At 43.6% G+C, this 18,511-nt stretch overlaps 1 protein-coding gene across 3 annotated transcripts in view; it reads right to left on the bottom strand.

Moving 5' to 3' along the window:
* Nucleotides 1-1,977, bottom strand: part of PSMD11 (proteasome 26S subunit, non-ATPase 11) — a 28,484-nt gene extending 26,507 nt beyond the window's left edge. For 2 of the 3 annotated variants that reach the window (XM_026517630.4, XM_057318096.1), the window contains exon 1: nucleotides 1,701-1,841. In XM_026517630.4, coding sequence (XP_026373415.1) covers nucleotides 1,701-1,791 — 91 coding nt within the window. In that variant the 5' untranslated portion in view covers nucleotides 1,792-1,841. Of the gene's footprint in view, nucleotides 1-1,700 lie in introns of all 3 variants that reach the window. The other variant, XM_026517628.4, reaches the window with a different exon arrangement.
* Nucleotides 1,978-18,511: the final 16,534 nt, after the last annotated feature.

Consider the following 18,511-nt stretch of genomic DNA (forward strand, 5'->3'; position numbering starts at 1 on the left):
CTTTGAACTGTTAAAAACTATTTTACCACTCAAACAGTGAATAACCTGAGTTTGTGGTGATAATTTTAGTGATCATCACTAGTTATCACTTCTCTCACAAAGCATCATGACTTGACAAAAACCAAGATTTAGATACTCCATGATGGAGTTGGGAAAAAGTAAGACTGTAGCCATCATGACTCAAGCTTGCTCTAACAGGGAAGCTTTCAGGGAACTCCCTCCTAGTAGAGTGGACAATCACAAAATACTCCGACTGTAATGTTTACCATAATTTCACTTTACAAAAGACAAAAATATTAAGCACTTAGGACAAAAAAATAAAATAAAATCCATGCTTCTCACATTAGTGTGTACTCACAGAATAAATATATATATGATTGAGATGACGCCGGTTCTATAATTGTAACTGACTTAATTCAGGATCAGAACTTCAAAATTAAAACCTTTCATTTGCCAAAATCATCCATCCACAGATGCATCTTAACCCCCACCTCCTCTCCTTTTCCAGTACCCCCAAAGATAAAGACATCAAGATCCTGTCATTGGCTTTTCTCTACGCAAGTCAAGAATACCAAAATTCAACAGAAGTCAACATAAAAGCCAACATCCTGGAGGTCCTACATACACGTGCATTCTTATGCTACTTGTTGATCCAATTTGAATCTTCTCAAGCTACGTTAAAAAGATCACATTACTCCATGTGCAGCGAAGAGCTAGCCCGTGCCCTAACTGAACCCTTTACGACCTAAACATTAAAAGCCTTCTCTGTCATCACAAATTTATTTCTGTTCACACCTGAATCCCGGCAGAAACTTGTCGGAAGCGACTGGCTGGAGCTCCCGTTCCAGTTTTCCTGTTGCGTGCAAGGTGTAAGGCAATCTACTACAAACTGACTTGAATTTTCTCTGGCAATCTGCAGCCGACCAGTTCCCTGAACTCCGTGGCTGACAACTAACTCCCCGAACTCACTTCCCACCTCTCCAGGGGAGACTAGGGCGATTAGTCACCTCCTCTAGCCGGCGGTCCCATCTCGCTCTTACACCCTACACGGGGGGCAAAGGAACGTCTCGGGCACCTCTTCAAACCAAATGCCAATCGGCGGTGGTGTCCCCTCGGTATTTCCCACATTCAGAAAGAGATCTCCCTTTAGTGGACCCTTTCGCTGTGAGGCTGGGGAGAGGTAGCAGCTCCCAGCGTCCCGAGGAAGAAAACTCCAAGAGAAAAGCGAGCGCTCGCGCTGCCAGCCGGAGCGGGCTGTGCTTATTGATAACAACGGCGGGAAACGCTGTCTACAGCGGGTTTCGCCAAGGCCCTTCAACTCGAGGCTCTCAGTCCTCTTCGCGACAAGCCCGCCGGCCGGCACTGCTCCCGGTCCCGGGCCAGCCCGCACGGGCCAGAGCGGGGGCAATGCTAGGGAGTGGTGGGGGCCCCGGCTCGGCCCACCCTCTCACTCCACGCAGAGCCCACCGTGAGTCAGCAGCCGGCAAGTGGACGCCGGGGCTGCCTCGAGGCTTCCCACCCGGGTGGGACCCAGGGGGCTCCAGGGAGCTGCGAGCGGCCTGTGCCCCCGGCCCGGCCCCCCTCACACACAGTGAGTCAGCAGCACCAGAGCCGGCTAGCCCGGCCCCGCTCCACCGCCGCCGACCCACACAGGCCAAGCTGAGCCGGCAGGGTCAGAGAGGGGGCGCGGCGACCTTTACCGATGGAGTGGAGAATGTCGATGGAGGCCTCCCGGTCGGTGCTGAGTAGAGACTGGGCTCTCTGGAACTCCACCACCGCCGCCGCCGCCATCTTACCGCTTTCACACCGTCCCCGGCCGCGGCCGCCGACGCCGGAAACACACTCCCGGAAAGCCCGCCCTCGCGTCCCTCTTCCCGCCTCCCATAGCACCCCCGCTCCTATTCCCAGAGCACCACGGGAGTTGTAGTCTTGCCGCCGGTCGGTGATTGAGGGGTGAGGACGAGAGCTGGGGCGCCCGGGCTGAGGGGAGGCAAGCTCCCCAGCACCGCCTAGCGGCCAGCACGCGGGTGAGAGGCGGTGCCTAAGCTTTAGAGCCGAAGGCTAGTCCCCACCCACCCCAAAAGAGGCCTCCTAACAGCAACTCTCCCAGCTCGCCCTTGAGAGGACTTTTTGAGCACCCGCCTAGGTAGGTATTCATCGATAGCCGTTTGGCTTCCTTTGTCGCGTCCACGTTTAACCATTCATTCAGGGCAATAAACGATCTTATTAGTGCTCACGATGTGGCAGACAAAGAATAGCACCATTCGAAGGCGTTCAAGTGTCTAACAACATTTGTCTCTCTCTCTCATACACAGACACACGCACACCACACACACACACACACACACACACACGCACGCACGCACGTTCCAGGCTAGAATCCTACAGAATCATAGCCAGCCTGTGATTAAACCCAACAGCGTCGGGGAGATGTGATGTTAGACAGTGAAATACCATCTTTGCCCCATTCACTCAATAAATCCCTCTTGGGGGTCACACAGAAGTCTAACGCAACCTGGACTCCCCCCTCAGAAAAGAAAAAAAAAAAGGGATTTTTCTAGTATCTCCAGTTCCTTCAACTAAAATCACAGCTATCTGAAAGGCTCTCAAATGAAAGGAGAAAACACACTCTGTATGACCACCGAGGGGTAAGCTTAAGGGAAGACCTAAAAATACACAGAGGCAGTTCAATATGAGGAAGATCTTTCTCCCGGTGAAGACAATCCGAAAACAGAATATGCTGTCCCCTTAAGGGACCTGTAAAGGGAAATAACATTGCACTCCTCTGTGACTGGGTTAGGCAATTTATATATTTATCTTCTTTTATCCTCCCAACAATGTTCTGTGAAGAAGATACTATTTACACTCCTTTCATAGGTGAGGAACCGGGTTTAAAGTAATTTGGTGAAACTCATATGGTAATTGACAGAGCTGAGATCTGAAAGTTAGGGAATGCATTCCTGGATGTGTCCAAAAGAAAATTGTATATCTCATCAAGTTGTAAACAGGACTCATGGCATTGCTGGGGAAATGGATTAAGTGTCTTCTGGATTTCTCCTAACTCGGAGATTCCATGAATCTCAGTATAAAGCTAAGCCTTTCTTTGCTTAGTAAGGGCATTCCTCCCTCTTCAATTTGGTGTGCAATTAATATATTGTGCCAGAATGTCAATAAGCTATAAAATTCCAAAGCCGAGAACAACAGGAAATAAGTATCTTCATCTTCTAAAGAATACCTACCAGTTCATCCTTACTACTTTTGTAAGTAACAGATTTGCCAAAAAATGACTAGACCAGTCCCCAAACCTTCACCTACTTCTAGCCTCCATCGGGGAGAGAGAAAAATTCAAAAGAAATTCATTAGAAGAAATTATGGAAGAGGATGAAATGCTCACCTCACTATAAAGAGGAAGCACTACAAAAGACTGGGGGTGTCTGCAAGATCTTTCTCCCAAGCTGGTGAGTCTCACTGACTACAGCAACGTAGCCATCTCTGTGCATCCACCATGGTTAAGAGTTTTGAGGTGGGGGCGCCTGGGTGGCAGAGCGGTTAAGCGTCTGCCTTCGGCTCAGGGCGTGATCCCGGCGTTCTGGGATCGAGCCCCACATCAGGCTCCTCCACTGTGAGCCTGCTTCTTCCTCTCCCACTCCCCCTGCTTGTGTTCCCTCTCTTGCTGGCTATCTCTATCTCTGTCGAATAAATAAATTTAAAAAAAATCTTAAAAAAAAAAGAGTTTTGAGGTGAACCAGACCTGTCCCTCCAGGAGGTTGGGGCCTTCATGCACATTCATGAAGATGGTTACCACTTTGGGCCTACAGAATTCTGAGTTAGGAAAGGGGGCTGACACATTCCACAATAGGACAAGGAGAAAGGGCAGCAATGGGGCAGCCTCTGCTACCGGTGTTTGGCAGTTAGGTGGCCAGCTCAGTAGGGCTTCCCACCAGAGAGAAAACACCCAGTAACAGGCTGGAAGAGTAGACATCAAGAAGCAGTGACTGAAGGGGGATCTTAAGGTTCACAGGCGTAGCCTCCAAAGAACCCATAAATGCTCCCAACGAGAGAGAATCAGCACCTGGATCTCTGCTTCTGATGACATTAGTCATGTGAGACACTTTGACTCCCTTTCTTTAATCCCTGCTCCACAGGGAGTCTGTTTCTCCCTCTGCCCCTCCTCCCACTCATTCTCTCAAACTCTCTCCCTCTCGCTCTCAAATAATAAATACATAAAATCTTTTGAAAAATGAAAAAACAGATTAGATATGAAATTGATTGAGGTTAGACTGGACTTTCTTCTCTTAATAAACTATTTTTTAAGAGCAGTTTTAGCTTCACAGCAAAATTGAGCAGAAAGCAAAACAGAATGGACTTTCAATCATTAGAAACGACCTGAAAGTTAGGAGATCTGCCCACGATGGTATCCGGCGAAGAGACGGGAGCTCCGACAGAGAGTGGATACAGGGATGTAGCCTGTACCTGCACCACGTCCTTAACACGTTACAGCACCACCATCTGCTCAGTTCCCTACTTCCCTACACTGACTCCTCCTCTCTCCACCCAGCGCCACCACAGCTAACTATTGCCTGCTATTGATTCTCCTGAACACGTTCCTCGGGTACTACTTCCACACCATCCTCTCTAACATTTTTAAAGATTATATGTATAGCCTCCTACCGGTCCTACTCTTTGGAGTGACACAGGGATCCCGTGGGAAATGCAAGAGGCCTACAGGACTAGTTTATTGCACTACTTGCCCTCGATCATTCCCTCCCTTTCTTTCTTTCTTTCTTTCTTTCTTTCTTTCTTTCTTTCTTTCTTTCTTTCTAAGATTTTATTTATTTATTTGACAGAGACAGCCAGCGAGAGAGGGAACACAGGCAGGGGGAGTGGGAGAGGAAGAAGCAGGCTCCCAGCGGAGGAGCCCGATGTGGGACTCGATCCCAGAACACCAGGATCACGCCCTGAGCCGAAGGCAGACGCTTAACGACTGCGCCACCCAGGCGCCCCAATCATTCCCTTTCTTTCACATCCAGTCCAAGAGAGTGATCTCTACACCTACATTGTACCTTTTTCCTTCAAACAGTACCATCACGCAGAAAATGCAATAATAGGACCTCAAGTCTTGGAGTCACCCACTTGCTTTCAAAGTCCAGGCCAGCCACTTAGTACCTGGTGATTTTAACATTTTTTTAAAGATTTTATTTATTTATTTGAGAGAGACAGAGAGCACAAGCAGGGGGAGAGGCAGGCAGAGGGAGAGGGAGAAGCTGACTTCCCACTGGGCAGGGAGCCTGACACGGGACTCAATCCCAGGACCCTGGGATCATGACCTGAGCCAAAGGCAGATGCTTAACCGACTGGGCCACCCAGGAGCTCCTTAACATGTTTCCTAATTTCTGTGATCTTTGGTTTTCTCCTCTGGAAAACAGGGATAATAAAACCTAGCTCTCAAGTTTTCTGTAAGGATAGGAGATAAGCTAATAGGGAGACATGTTGAATAAACGTTACTTTCTTTCCATGTAGCATTTCCATTACGGAAGAGTGAGAAGTAACTTATATTACAGGGCTCATTAGCTACTTCTTGCGAGTCGCCTTTCACTGACTGCACACTAGGTAACCGAAGTTCTTAAACTTAAGCAGTACAAAACTGTAAGTCATTCTCAGGAGTGTGATATTCTCAATGTCACCAAAACTCCCCCCACCACCACCTTCTTGCAGGTGTCCTTCCATTCTTCTCCATGCTGAGCTTCTTCAAACGTTCTCCGCATGTATCTGATAGTCTGGGCCTTGGGAGGGTCTGGTTACCATCCCCTTCACTGGGGACCACAAAGTGTTGCATTATCTGGTCCCTGCCTCCTTCTCCAACGGCACCCTTTACCCACTCTGCTCAGCTGGCAACTTTGGGGGTTTTCTTTCTTTCTTTCTTTCTTTCTTTCTTTCTTTCTTTCTTTTTTTTCTTTCCTCAAACATGCCAATTTCTTTCCCACCTCACAGCCTTTATGTTCCCTCCCCAGGTTTCAGCTCAAAGATCATGTCTACACACAGGCCTTCCCTGTCAGCCCATTAAAAGTAATCTCCTCTACCTTCAGTCCAGTAACCATCATATCACTCTGTTTATTTCCTTCTTAGGACTTGACACAGTCTTTGATTTTACTATGTCACTCGTGTAAAGCGCACTTCCCCCCACAAGGTTTCAGGGACCTTGTCAATCTTGTCCACCATCCTAGCCCCCAGCTCCCATCATAGTGGCTTGCACACATGGCAAACACTCAGTAAATATTTGTTGGATGAGTGCTAGTACCTGTCCTGCCACGAACTTCTGCTGCCCTAAATGTCCATATCCTACACCATGTGACTGTTTAGCCATTGCTGTTTAGATTGCGGTAGGGGTGAGGGGGCTGTCACAGATCAGCCATGACCTAGGGTTTATAGGAACTGGCCTGAAAAGACGAGCTGGACCAATCCAATTCCCCTCTCAGGAACTGGGGAACTGAGAGACTGAGCCAGTTAGCCAAGGGAACTGAAATCAAAATCTGTCACTTGGAACCAACGAGACCCATGTTGGTAGAGGGAAAACTCAGGAGATGGGTGAAGAGAGGCAGGAATGTCACAGAGGAGAATCCAAACACCACCACAGAAGGTCACCTCAGTTCCTAACAACTTTCTAATTTCCACCTCCACCCCCATGAGGCCCACCCGTGTCATATTCCCCATTCTTGAAATACTGGGACACGTTTCCTTTCCAAATATCTTCCAATCCTTTTCATGATGTTAAGAAGAAAGGTTCAGTGTGGCGTCATTATGTTTTGAATGGCTAATTTTCTTTTTTTTTTTTTCTTTCACCTTTCTTTTTAACAAAGTGAGAGAAGGCAACAGTATCAAGCTGGAGTTAGGTTTCCTTGTTTTTATGTTTATGGTTACATCCTAGTTATGGCCAATAATACTACTGATTTTCCATTGATGGTAGAGACATATAGTTACAGTGGAAAACAAAGTGGGTCAGTTTAAATAACACTACATATGGTATGTGGACATGGAAAAAATCAGGACGATGTAGGATGAACAATTGATTATTTGGTCCAGAAAATCAAATTCTGGTTTCAATACCACTATGTAGCCAAACATCTACCTACCATGATCTTTCTTTTTATTCCAAAATCACATCTCTGGTTGGAAGACCAGGAAGTCCTTTGGGTTCCTGCCCTAGATTTATAATCTTTAAAGATGGCTTTCAAGTTACTTCTGGCAAAGGCACTATATACTGTAGAAAAAAGAATACTGAATTTGAAGTCAGGCAAACATGGAGCTCAAATCCTCACTCTACTACCATCTAATAGTCAAATTACTTAAACTCTCCGAGACTGAATTTGGTCATCCTTAAAATTACTCTTAGAATCTACACCAGGGATGCCTGAGTGGCTCAGTCAGTTAAGCGTCTGCCTTCAGCTCAGGTCATGATCCCTGGGATCGAGTCCCGAATCCGGCTCCCTGCTGAGCAGGGAGCTTCTCCCTTTGCCTGCCGCTCCCAAGCAGGCGGAGTACCAGGCAGAGGGAGAGGAAGAAGCAGGCTCCCCACTGAGCAAGGAGCCCAATGCGGGGCTCGATCCCAGAACCCTGGGATCATGACCCGAGCCGAAGGCACTCAGTCGCTTAACCAAAGGAGCCACCCAGGTGCCCCTAAATAAAATCTTTAAAAATAAATAAATTAATTAATTAAAATAAAAAGAAACCTACTCCATTTGAGGGGCACCTGGGTGGCTCAGTCAGTTGAGCATCCAAGTCTTGGTTTCGGCTCAGGTCGTGACCTCTGGTGGTGAGACCTGGCCCCATGTTGGGCTCTGGGCTCAGCATGGAGTCCACTTGTTCCTCTCCTTCCTCCTCTGCCCCTCCCCTGCGCTCGCCCTCTAAATAAATAAATAAATAAATAAATAAATAAATAAATAAATAAAATAAATTCTTTAAAAAATAGATGTTTCCTTTGATGACTGCACAACCATGTGAATATGCTTAATACCACAGAACTGTACGCTGAAAAGTGGTTAAAATGATAACTTTCATTCCGTGTATTTTACCAAAATAAAAAAATAATTAATCTACTTCACAGAATTGTTTGAAGACTATAAAGTTTTAAGACCCTGTAACGCTCAGCACCATGACTGACACGTATAAGTGCTCAATAAATGGCAGCTCTTAAAAGACAGTTGAGTTGCTGACCAAATTAGCTGATAAGCACCCACTACCCCGCTTGCTCAGGGAACCCTCACAGAGCGCTAAAGGAAACTTTAAGTAGTGATTTTTATAGCAAGAGGATCTATCAATCGTCAATTCCGTTTCCAATCTTAGACTTCCTCACCCTCGCCTCGCCTCCCTTCCCCCTCTGCCAACCTTCTTTCTGTCCCCCACCATCCCAAAACACACTACAAAGCCCCAATCTCCCCATACTACCCTAGATTACAAAACTATTTCTTTCCCTGTATAACTGCTAATTTTTTTTTACTTTTATTTTAAGTGATCTCTACACAAATGTGGGCTCAAACTCATGATCCCGAGATCGAGAGTCACATGCTCTACTGACTGAACCAGCCAGGTGCCCCTATAATTGTTCATTTTTCACTGAGATGTTTCAAAGTTTTGTATCCCATAGATGACCAAATAGGGGAATGCTATAATGTGCTATCCTGCTCATCAAGGGCATACACTTCTGCTTCTCTCCCCCATACTCTGTGCAGCAGAGAGACACGGAGCTAAGGGTAGCAGTGCTAAGCTAGTGGGGATTCCCCAGCTCCGCACGGTCGCTGCCATTGAAGTTCTAGAAGGGAACAGAAAGTAAAAAGTAGGCAGAGTATGTCATTATTATCTTCTCATCTCTTTTTGGAAATCCTTCTCTCTCACACGGCTACCTTTCCCTAGGCCTTTAGATACCTTATTGTATTTATGTTTTATTATGGTTTTCCTTCAGGGAAAGCCTGTTAGAGACGCATTCTGTCTTTGACTAAAAAGGTCTTTATTTTGGCTCTCATTCTTTTTTTTTTTTTTAAGGATTTTATTTATTTACGTGACAGAGAGAGACAGCCAGCGAGAGAGGAACACAAGCAGGGGGAGCGGGAGAGGAAGAAGCAGGCTCCCAGCGGAGGAGCCTGATGTGGGGCTCGATCCCGGAACGCCAAGATCACGCCCTGAGCCGAAGGCAGACACTTAACGACTGAGCCACCCAGGCGCCCCCCACTGTGATTTTTAAAAGTAAATAAATAAGTCTGAAAATGAAACTGAGAATTGTAAAAAAAAATTTGTAAATTTCATTCTGTGAAATAAAATCACCCAGGCATCCCTAAATAAGATCTTTAAAAAAAATTAGTTACAGGTGGAGATAACAAATCATATTCCAGGAAGAAAAAAAAACTGACACAGAATGGTAGACACAAATCTCTATCCCAGTTAAGAAGCCAAACCCCAAAGTTAAAGAAAGCAGTCTTTGGACAACCAGATAGACAAAGCAAGTTGACTAAAGGGGGTAAAGTGGAGTTGGGAATGAAGCTTGTCTCAGACCTAAAGCAAGGTTCAATGCCAGAAGACAATGAAATAAAAATAAATAAATAAATAAATAATCAAATAAAATAAGGGAAGACAATGAAATACTGCCACAAATTTGAAAAGTAAGAAAATGTGGCCCAAGAATATTATTCCCAGTTAGGACATTGTTCGAATATAAGAGAAACAGACAGATATGATATTTGTAACATTAAAAAAATCAAGCAATATAAGACAAAGAACTTTTCTAGAAGAGAAAGTTGATAAATCTATTTTATAATGGATCAAAACAATGAGCTCGATAATGGGAAAGCATTGCTGGTGGCAGGCTGCGATCCATTTAAATACAGAACTGAGACTACATGGGATGTAAAGTAAATGTTACAAACCTTGACAAATAACAGTACAACTATCAAAAAACAAGGATTTTGGAAACTTTCGAAAGGTTTGGAAAGTTTTTCAATGTTACCTTCAGTTTCTTCATCTTTTTTTTTTTTAAGATTTTATTTATTTATTTGAGAGAGAGAGCACAAGAGCGGGACAGAGCGACAGGGAGAGGGACAAGCAGACTCCCTGCTGAGTGCGGAGCCTAATCCCAGGACCCTGAGATCATGACCTGAGCTGAAGTCAGATGCTTAACCGACTGAGCCACCCAGGCGCCCTCACCTTTCTATAGTAAGATGTTAAACATAAGTGTCCCCCCAAAGTAGCTAAAATATGTAATTATTCCCATTATTTAATGTTTTCATCATCCCTTTTCTTAACTTCGAAGAGATTGTCTGGGAAATAATAGCTCTTACAATGGAGAAATATTTACTGGAGTTCAACCATTTCTTCAATTTTACCTTTTTTTTTTTTTTAATAAGTAAACTCTACTCCCAACATGGGGCTCGAACTCACCACCCCAAGATCAAGAGTCACATGGTCTCTGGGCTGAGCCAGCCAGGCACCCCTCTTCAATTTTACTTTATTTTTTTTAAGGTTTTATTTATTTATTCGACAGAGAGAGAGACAGCCAGCGAGAGAGGGAACACAAGCAGGGGGAGTGGGAGAGGAAGAAACAGGCTCATAGCGGAGGAGCCTGATGTGGGGCTCGATCCCATAACGCCGGGATCACGCCCTGAGCTGAAGGCAGACGCTTAACCGCTGTGCCACCCAGGCGCCCCTTCAATTTTACTTTAATTTCCTCTTTCGTTGTTGTTAATTTCTGAGGAAAAAAATTAAGTGGAGAAAAGTAGTAGGAATTATAAAACAAACACCTACGTTCCTACCACTCAGAATTAATAATTATAAGTGTGTCAACTTTTATTCATCTTCTTAGGAAATAAAACATTAAAAAGAGAAAACTAACATCCCTTTTCAGCCACCATTCCCAGTCCCGTCCCTCCCACGCAGAGCACCATCTTTTCATTCAGTTTAGATAGAGACAAATCAGTCACTGATATACTATATTGCTTTGTGTGAACAATCATTTATTTATATAAAGGTAGCACGTCAAACACAGTGTTCAGCATCTTGCCTCTATCATTCTACATTGTGGAGTGAATTGCTATTTTATTCCTCTTAACTGTATAAATTGCACTGTATGACTATCCCATATTCACCCATTCCACTTATTTTTTTTATTTTATTTTTTTTAAAGATTTTATTTATTTATTTGACAGAGACAGAGATAGCTAGCGAGAGAGGGAACACAAGCAGGGAGAGTGGGAGAGGAAGAAGCAGGCTCCCAGAGGAGGAGCCTGATGTGGGGCTCGATCCCACAACGCCGGGATCACGCCCTGAGCCGAAGGCAGACGTTTAACCGCTGTGCCACCCAGGCACCCCTATTTTTTTATTTTATTTTATTTTATTTTATTTTATTTTATTTTATTTTATTTTATTTTATTTTATTTTATTTTATTTCTTTGAGAGAAAGAACAAGAGTTGGAGGAAGGGGCAGTGGGAGAGGGAGAGGGAGAAGCAGATTCCCAGTGGAGCAGGGAGCCCAAGACGGGGGCTGGTCCCAGGACCTGGAGATCACAACCTGAGCCGAAGGCAGATGCTCAACTGACTGAGCCGCCCAGGCGTCCCTAACCATTCCACTATTAATGAACCCTTAGATTGTCACTCTTTGTTTTTTGCTGTTACAAACAATACTCCCATGAGCATCCTTGCACATGTGTGAACGTTTCTCAGTATACCTACAAGCATAATGGTTGGATTGCATAAATAGGCTCATTTTCAGCTTAATTAGATGCTGCCAAATGGCTCTTCCAAATGGCCATGTATCAACAACACAGCCCTCTCTCAAGTGGTGTGACGGAATACCATTCTCTCCATATCCAAGCCAATACTTGGCATTTTGGGCAAGCTAAATGAAATATTACCTTGTTTTATAGTCACCTAATACTAACAGGGTTGGGACTACTTACAAGATGGCTCAATCTTTTAGATGGATTCTTCCTTTTATAAAAATCAAATTTCCACTTTAAAAGGTTTTTTTTGCGGGGGGGGGGCACCTGGGTGAGCTCCCTGCTCAGCAGGGAGTCTACTTCTCCCTCTGCCTCTTCCCCTGCTTGTGCTCTCTCTTTCAAATAAATAAAATCTTTAAAAAAAAAACTTTTTTTCTTCACATATTGACTGATACTAAATTGCTACTCCAGATGACTTGGTTACTATTTCCCTGGTATATCTTTATTTATTTATTTATTTATTTAGCAAATGGGTTTTTTTTTTTCAAGATTTTTATTTCTTTATTTATTTGACAGAGAGAGAGACAGCCAGTGAGAGAGGGAACACAAGCAGGGGGAGTGGGAGAGGAAGAAGCAGGCTCCCAGCAGAGGAGCCTGATGTGGGGCTCAATCCCAGGACCCCGGATCACACCCTGAGCCAAAGGCAGACGCTTAATGACTGAGCCACCCAGGCGCCCCTATCTTTTTGTATTTAATATTGAGGTTTTCTATGTTGTTTTGCACGTGTCACTTATAAACATCATATTGCTGGATGGTTGGTATATGAGCATGATTTTTTTTTCTGGTACTTTTTTTAAAAAATAATAATTTTTTTTATTATATTATGTTAGTCACCATACAGTACATCCCTAGTTTTTGATGTAAAGTTCCATGATTCATTACTTGTGTATAACACCCAGTGCTCCATGCAATATATGCCCTCCTTAATACCCATCACCAGCCTATCCCATTCCTGCCGCCCCCTCCCCCCCCCCGAAACCCTCAGTTTGTTTCCCAGAGTCCATAGTCTCTCATGGTTCATTCCCCCTTCTATTTACTCCCCCCGTTTCTTCTTCCCTTTCTCCTCCTACCGATTTTCCTACTTCTTATGTTCCATAAGTGAGTGAAACCATATGATAATTGTCTTTCTCTGCTTGACTTATTTTGCTTAGCATAATCTCCTCCAGTCCCGTCCATGATGAGCATGATTTTAACCCAAGTTGAGCTTTTTAAAAATTTAGTGTATTTAACCAATTTTCTTTTATGGTAATTTCTAAAATATTTGAATTTTGACGATTTTATTTAGTTTCCTATTTAATGTTCCTCCTCCTTTTTATCTCCCCATTGCCACTTTCCTGCTTTCCACTGGATTGATCAAGTTTCTTTACTCAATTTTTTTTCTACTCAACTTTTAATCTTCAAGTGCCTACCTTTAAATTATTACACACATAACTGAACTTTTTCTCTAATAATATCTAGAGTTAATATCTATACCTTCCCCTTGAACAGACAAGATCCCAAGATCTTTAAAATGTTTTTACTTCCTTTTGCTGAGCGCTCACCTGCCTCAATATAACATACCTACCATGTTGATACGAGTGGAATTTTAGTTCATGACTACTTTAAAATGTTTTAATCTAATTAACATGAGGCAATTAAGTTTCCTAATATATTTGCTTACTACTTCTTCCTGTTCTCATTGTTCCCTCCTACGTCCATTTCTCTTCTTACAGAACAGTCTTCTAACAGAAACCGACTACAAAATGATGCCCTCCGTCGGTGTATCCTTTGCACGCACCTCGGCTGGAGCGCTCCGAGGGTGAGGCAAATGTGTCACTTCTGAATGAAACTGCACCTGGCCTCGAGTCCCCAGAAAATCTAACTACAATGACTAAAAGTAGTTATTTCAGAGTGAGTCTATGGGTGTCAAATTTTCCAAGCCTCCTGGGTACCTCTATTTATATTTGCTCCCCAAATTTGAGTGGTGGTTTGGCTGGAATAGAATTCCCAGGTGCAACATTTATTCTCCTTTCAGCACTTTGAAGAAATTGTGAAATTGGAAAGCATCATTCTGTCTTCACAAAGAGAAAGGTGACACGAAAAAAACCGAAGTCCCTTGTTGAAGTAAGCAATTTTGTGGAGGTAAAAATACTTTGTATAGGAGTTGTAACATTACTTGCCATTCTCTATGTTGATAAGAACTGAAAGATACAAAATATTTACAACCCAGCCACCTAAAGACAGAGCTGTGATCAAGCTGTGTAAAAGGTCTCAAGTTAAATTTGACATGCTCTCTTTTCTATCATAAGTTATATGCGCTTCTTAGCAGAGACAGAGTCTCCTCAAGATGCCATATTGTTTTATGTCGAATCTGTTCTTCTTACATGTGAAAATCCCTTCACCCCAATGTTTGGGATAACTCCAAAGCTCATAAAACATGTTTTAAAGAATTGCATAAAATCAAAACATCAAATGTAAGAAATGTTGATCCATAATACATGCTTAATATTATTCACTTAAATTTAAGAAGTTTTTAAAAAAATAATAAATGGTCTCATTTTATGTATGCATTTCCTTTGATCTTCCCTCCAATGAATAGATAATTTGTATGAGTTCTGGGCACAGTGCAGTTCAGTTTTCCGGTCTCCCTGTGCTATCGAGCTTGAGTTTAGGGGCACCTGGCTGGCTCAGTCAGTGGAGCGTGCGACTCTTGATCTCAGGGTTGTAAGTTCGAGCCCCATGCTGGGTGTAGAGATTACTTAAAAATAAAATATTTAAAACCAAGCAAACAAGCTTGAGCTTAAATGTACATCATGAAGTTTTCTGAAAAAAAGAATACACCACAAAGCTCTGTTCTTTTCCGCATGCTCCACTGCATTCTCGTGTCTCTTGTTGCTGATAAAAAGTCAGATGCCAATCTGATTCTTATTTTCTCAGTAATCTGCTTTTTCTCTCTGATAACTCTAGTATGTTTTTATTTTTGATGCTCCGAAATGTTATTACACTACTTTGTATAGGCTTTTTCTTATTTATTCTGTTCAGCAATTGTCTCCAAACCTGTAAACTACAAACAAAATTCAAGTTGTTAAAAAAAAAAAAAAGTGCTCCTGGGTGGCTCAGTCGGCTAAGCGCGTCTGCCTTCAACTCAGGTCATGCATGATCCCAGGGTCCTGGGATCGAGTCCTGCCTGGGGCTCCCTGCTCACCAGGGTGTCTGCTTCTCCCTCTCCTTCTGCCCCTCCCCCTGCTTGTGTGCGCTCTCTCTCTCTCAAATAAGTAAATAAAATCTGAAAAAACAAAAACAAACAAACAAAAAACAGGGGCACCTGGGTGTCTCAGTAGCTTGAGTGTCTGACTCTTGATTTCAGCTCAGGTCATGATCTCAGGGTCGTGAGACTGAGCCCTTCATTGGGCTCTGAGCTAGGTAGGGAGTCTGCTTGAGATCCTCTCTCCTTCTCCCTCTGCTCCTCCCCCCCCCACGCACACCCCCCCACTGGCGTTCTTGTGCTCTCTGTCTCAAATAAATAAACAAACAAACAATAAGAGTACTCTAAAACTTATTGAAGAGGAAAGGTCCATGAATGGCTTAGATAACCTTAAAAAAGACGAGTAAATGGAGAAAAGGAGGCTTGCTCTACCAGATATTAAGACATATTACAAGGCCATATAATAGGGCATCGGTACAATAGACAAATGGAACAAAGTAGAGAACTCTAAGAAGGACCCATTTATAAAGAGAACTTGATACACAATTTTTAAAAAGGCATCACAGGGGCGCCCCGGGGGGCTCAACTAGTTAGGCATCCAATCTTGATTTCAGCTCAGGTCTTGATCTCAGGGTCGTGAGTTCAAGCCCCACATTGGGCTTCACGCCCTACTTAAAATAAAAAATAAAAAATAAAAAATAATTTTAAGAAGTATCACAAACGAATGGGGGAAAGAAGAGATCATTTGTTAGGTGAAGTTGGAAAAACTAGTTCACTAGGTGGAGAAAAATAAAACTGGATTGCTACCTAACAATCATCTGAAGGATGAACGCCAGATGAGTTAAGGAAATCAATGCGAAAGTAAAACTATAACGTTAAGTGACAGGGAAGAATTTAAACTAAACTCCAAAAGAACACAACTGTACAGGAAAACAAACAGGCATTTCATGACATCAAAATTGTTTCTATCCATGAAAGATACCACATAAAGTTAACAGGTGAAAGAATCGAAGGAGGTATTTGCGATGTCTAAAACATAATAGGGGATTAATATCCAAAGTATACAGAGACTCAAGGGCCATCTTTCTGTTCAGCCATTCTCAGCATGGCTTTTGTCCCCATGTGGCTGCAAGATGGTCACTGCAGCTGCAGACAGTTGGTCCTCACACAGTTACATCCAAACTCAGGAAAGCTGTCGTTCCCTACATCTCCAGGTATTGTGGAGAAATACCTTCCAGGGACGTCTCCTAGCAGAACTCCCCAGTGAGGTCCCACTGATCAGGACTGGGTCACACGTCCCCGCCCCGCTGCAAGGGTGGCACGTGCAGGCATTTTCAGCGTGTGTGGTGGAAGACAGACTGGCCGGCAGGAAGAGAGGTGAGAACCGCAGTTGCAGGAGTCACAGAGAAAGCTGCCATGTCTCCCCTCCATTTTCTCCCCTCTCCTGTCACTCCTATTAGGCTGATGTTAGCACTCCATCTGCCTCCATGTCTTCCAGCCTCCCATCTATTTCCTTTTCCTACTGCCTTTTGAGAGACCTTCTCCATCCAATCTGCCAGCACACTGTTCACTCTTCAGACTATCCATTCAACCCATCGACTGAGTGTTTTATCTCAAAAACTGTATTTTTCATTGTCAAGATCTCCAATTTAGTTTATTTCTGTAATACCTGTATTTGCTTCATGGGCTCGATATCCCTTCAATGATACTAATTACGCTTATTCTAAAGGTTTGTTCCAATTCTATTAACTACGTTTCAAGTGCAGTTCTGGTTTTTTACTCCATTTCAAGTGAAGTTCTGTGTTTTACTCTAATATACTACCCCCCTATCTAGGGGTTCTTTACCATGGGTCCATTTTTCCCCCCGCAAAGATCCCTACTAGATTTAAACTTTCTCTACTTGGGCAGCTGACCTTGGGGTTCGGGATGTAGTTGAGGAAGTTACAGATTTGATTGTTAGGGCTTATACTCTACGGTTTTCTTTTCTTTCATTTTTTTAAAAAGATTTTATTTATTCATTTGACAGAGAGACAGCCAGTGAGAGAGGGAACACAAGCAGGGGGAGTGGGAGAGGAAGAAGCAGGCTCCCAGCAGAGGAGCCTGATGTGGGGCTCGATCCCAGGACCCTGGGATCATGCCCTGAGCCGAAGGCAGACGCCTAACGACTGAGCCACCCAGGCGCCCCTCTACATGGTTTTCAGTGAGATGGAAAGAGGGGTAGAATACGCTACGGGGAAAGATGTCTCAGCAGCTGCTTTTCCAGACTGAATCGTTCATTTCTCCTCAGCCACCTGAGACACTGCCTTAGCTCTGAGATACTGCTCCCACGTGGAGACAGTGCTTGCAGATGCGTGAACTATGGAAGGGAGGATGCAGTGGGGCAGGGGAGAATAGGCCTGGAGGCTTTGACTGTAATACTCAGCCCCCATTGTGAGGCTTCCTCCTGTGCCCAGTTTCCACCACTTCCCATCTGAGATAGGAACCCCCACTTCTCGTCCTACTATACAGTGGATTCCCACATGCACAGGACCGCCATTACCCTCTTCCATTCAATCCCATCTGATTTTAGTCGGGAATTCCTTGTGATCTCTAAGAATGCATCTTGTTTCAGAGCTCATCTATGAATACATTAAAAAAAATGTTTCCCTATCATTTCAAGAGTTTGGGGGAAAGGACTGAAACTGGAAGATGTGCTCAGTTCATCATCTTGGACCAGAAACTCTGCCATAAAATTCAAGTAAAATATTATTTTTGTTTTTAAAAAATCATCATGTATATTTTTATTTGTATATTTTTGTACCTGTCCATCCATCTATCCAACCAACCATCCATCCATCCTTTTTTTTTTTTTAAGATTTTATTTATTTATTTGACAGAGAGAGAACACAGCAGGGGGAGTGGCAGGCAGAGGGAGAGGGAGAAACAGGCTTTCCGCTGAGTGGGGAGCCCGACGTGGGGCTTGATCCTAGGAGCCTGGGATCATGACCTGAGCTGAAGGCAGATGCTTAACCAACTAAGCCACCCAGGCACCCCATCCATCCTTCTATCTATATGTACATAAAGGGACAGATGTCTAAAATCCTTTTAACTTAATATTAAAATAGTTATTTCTGGGTGGTGTAATTTAAACGTATTTTCTAATTTTTAACTTTTTCCTGAATCTATAATAAATATGTATCATTTTTACACATAAATTCATTCTTAAAAGCATGTTAAGTTTAGCTGTCTTTTGGTGTTACAGGTAACTTAATCTTGCCCATCTGCATTTCCCAAATTCAACAGTGTACCTATATTTTTTTATAACGTTAAGAAGAAGTTCAAAAGGTGATGAATCTGAAATTGGCAGCCATCAGGACCAGTAAATAGTTCAATAGTACCATCAAATATCCTGAAGAGGGGATGCCTGGGTGGGGCATTTGGTTAAGCCTCCAACTCTTGGTTTCAACTTGGGTCGAAATCTCGGGGTTGTGTGATCAACCCCATGTCGGGCTCCACACTCAGTGTGGAGTCTGCCTAAGACTCTCTCTGCCCCTCCCCCCTCAAATAAATAAATCTTTAAAATGTACGT

This window comes from Ursus arctos, unplaced genomic scaffold (assembly GCF_023065955.2).
Source record: "Ursus arctos isolate Adak ecotype North America unplaced genomic scaffold, UrsArc2.0 scaffold_24, whole genome shotgun sequence".
NCBI lineage: Eukaryota > Metazoa > Chordata > Mammalia > Carnivora > Ursidae > Ursus > Ursus arctos.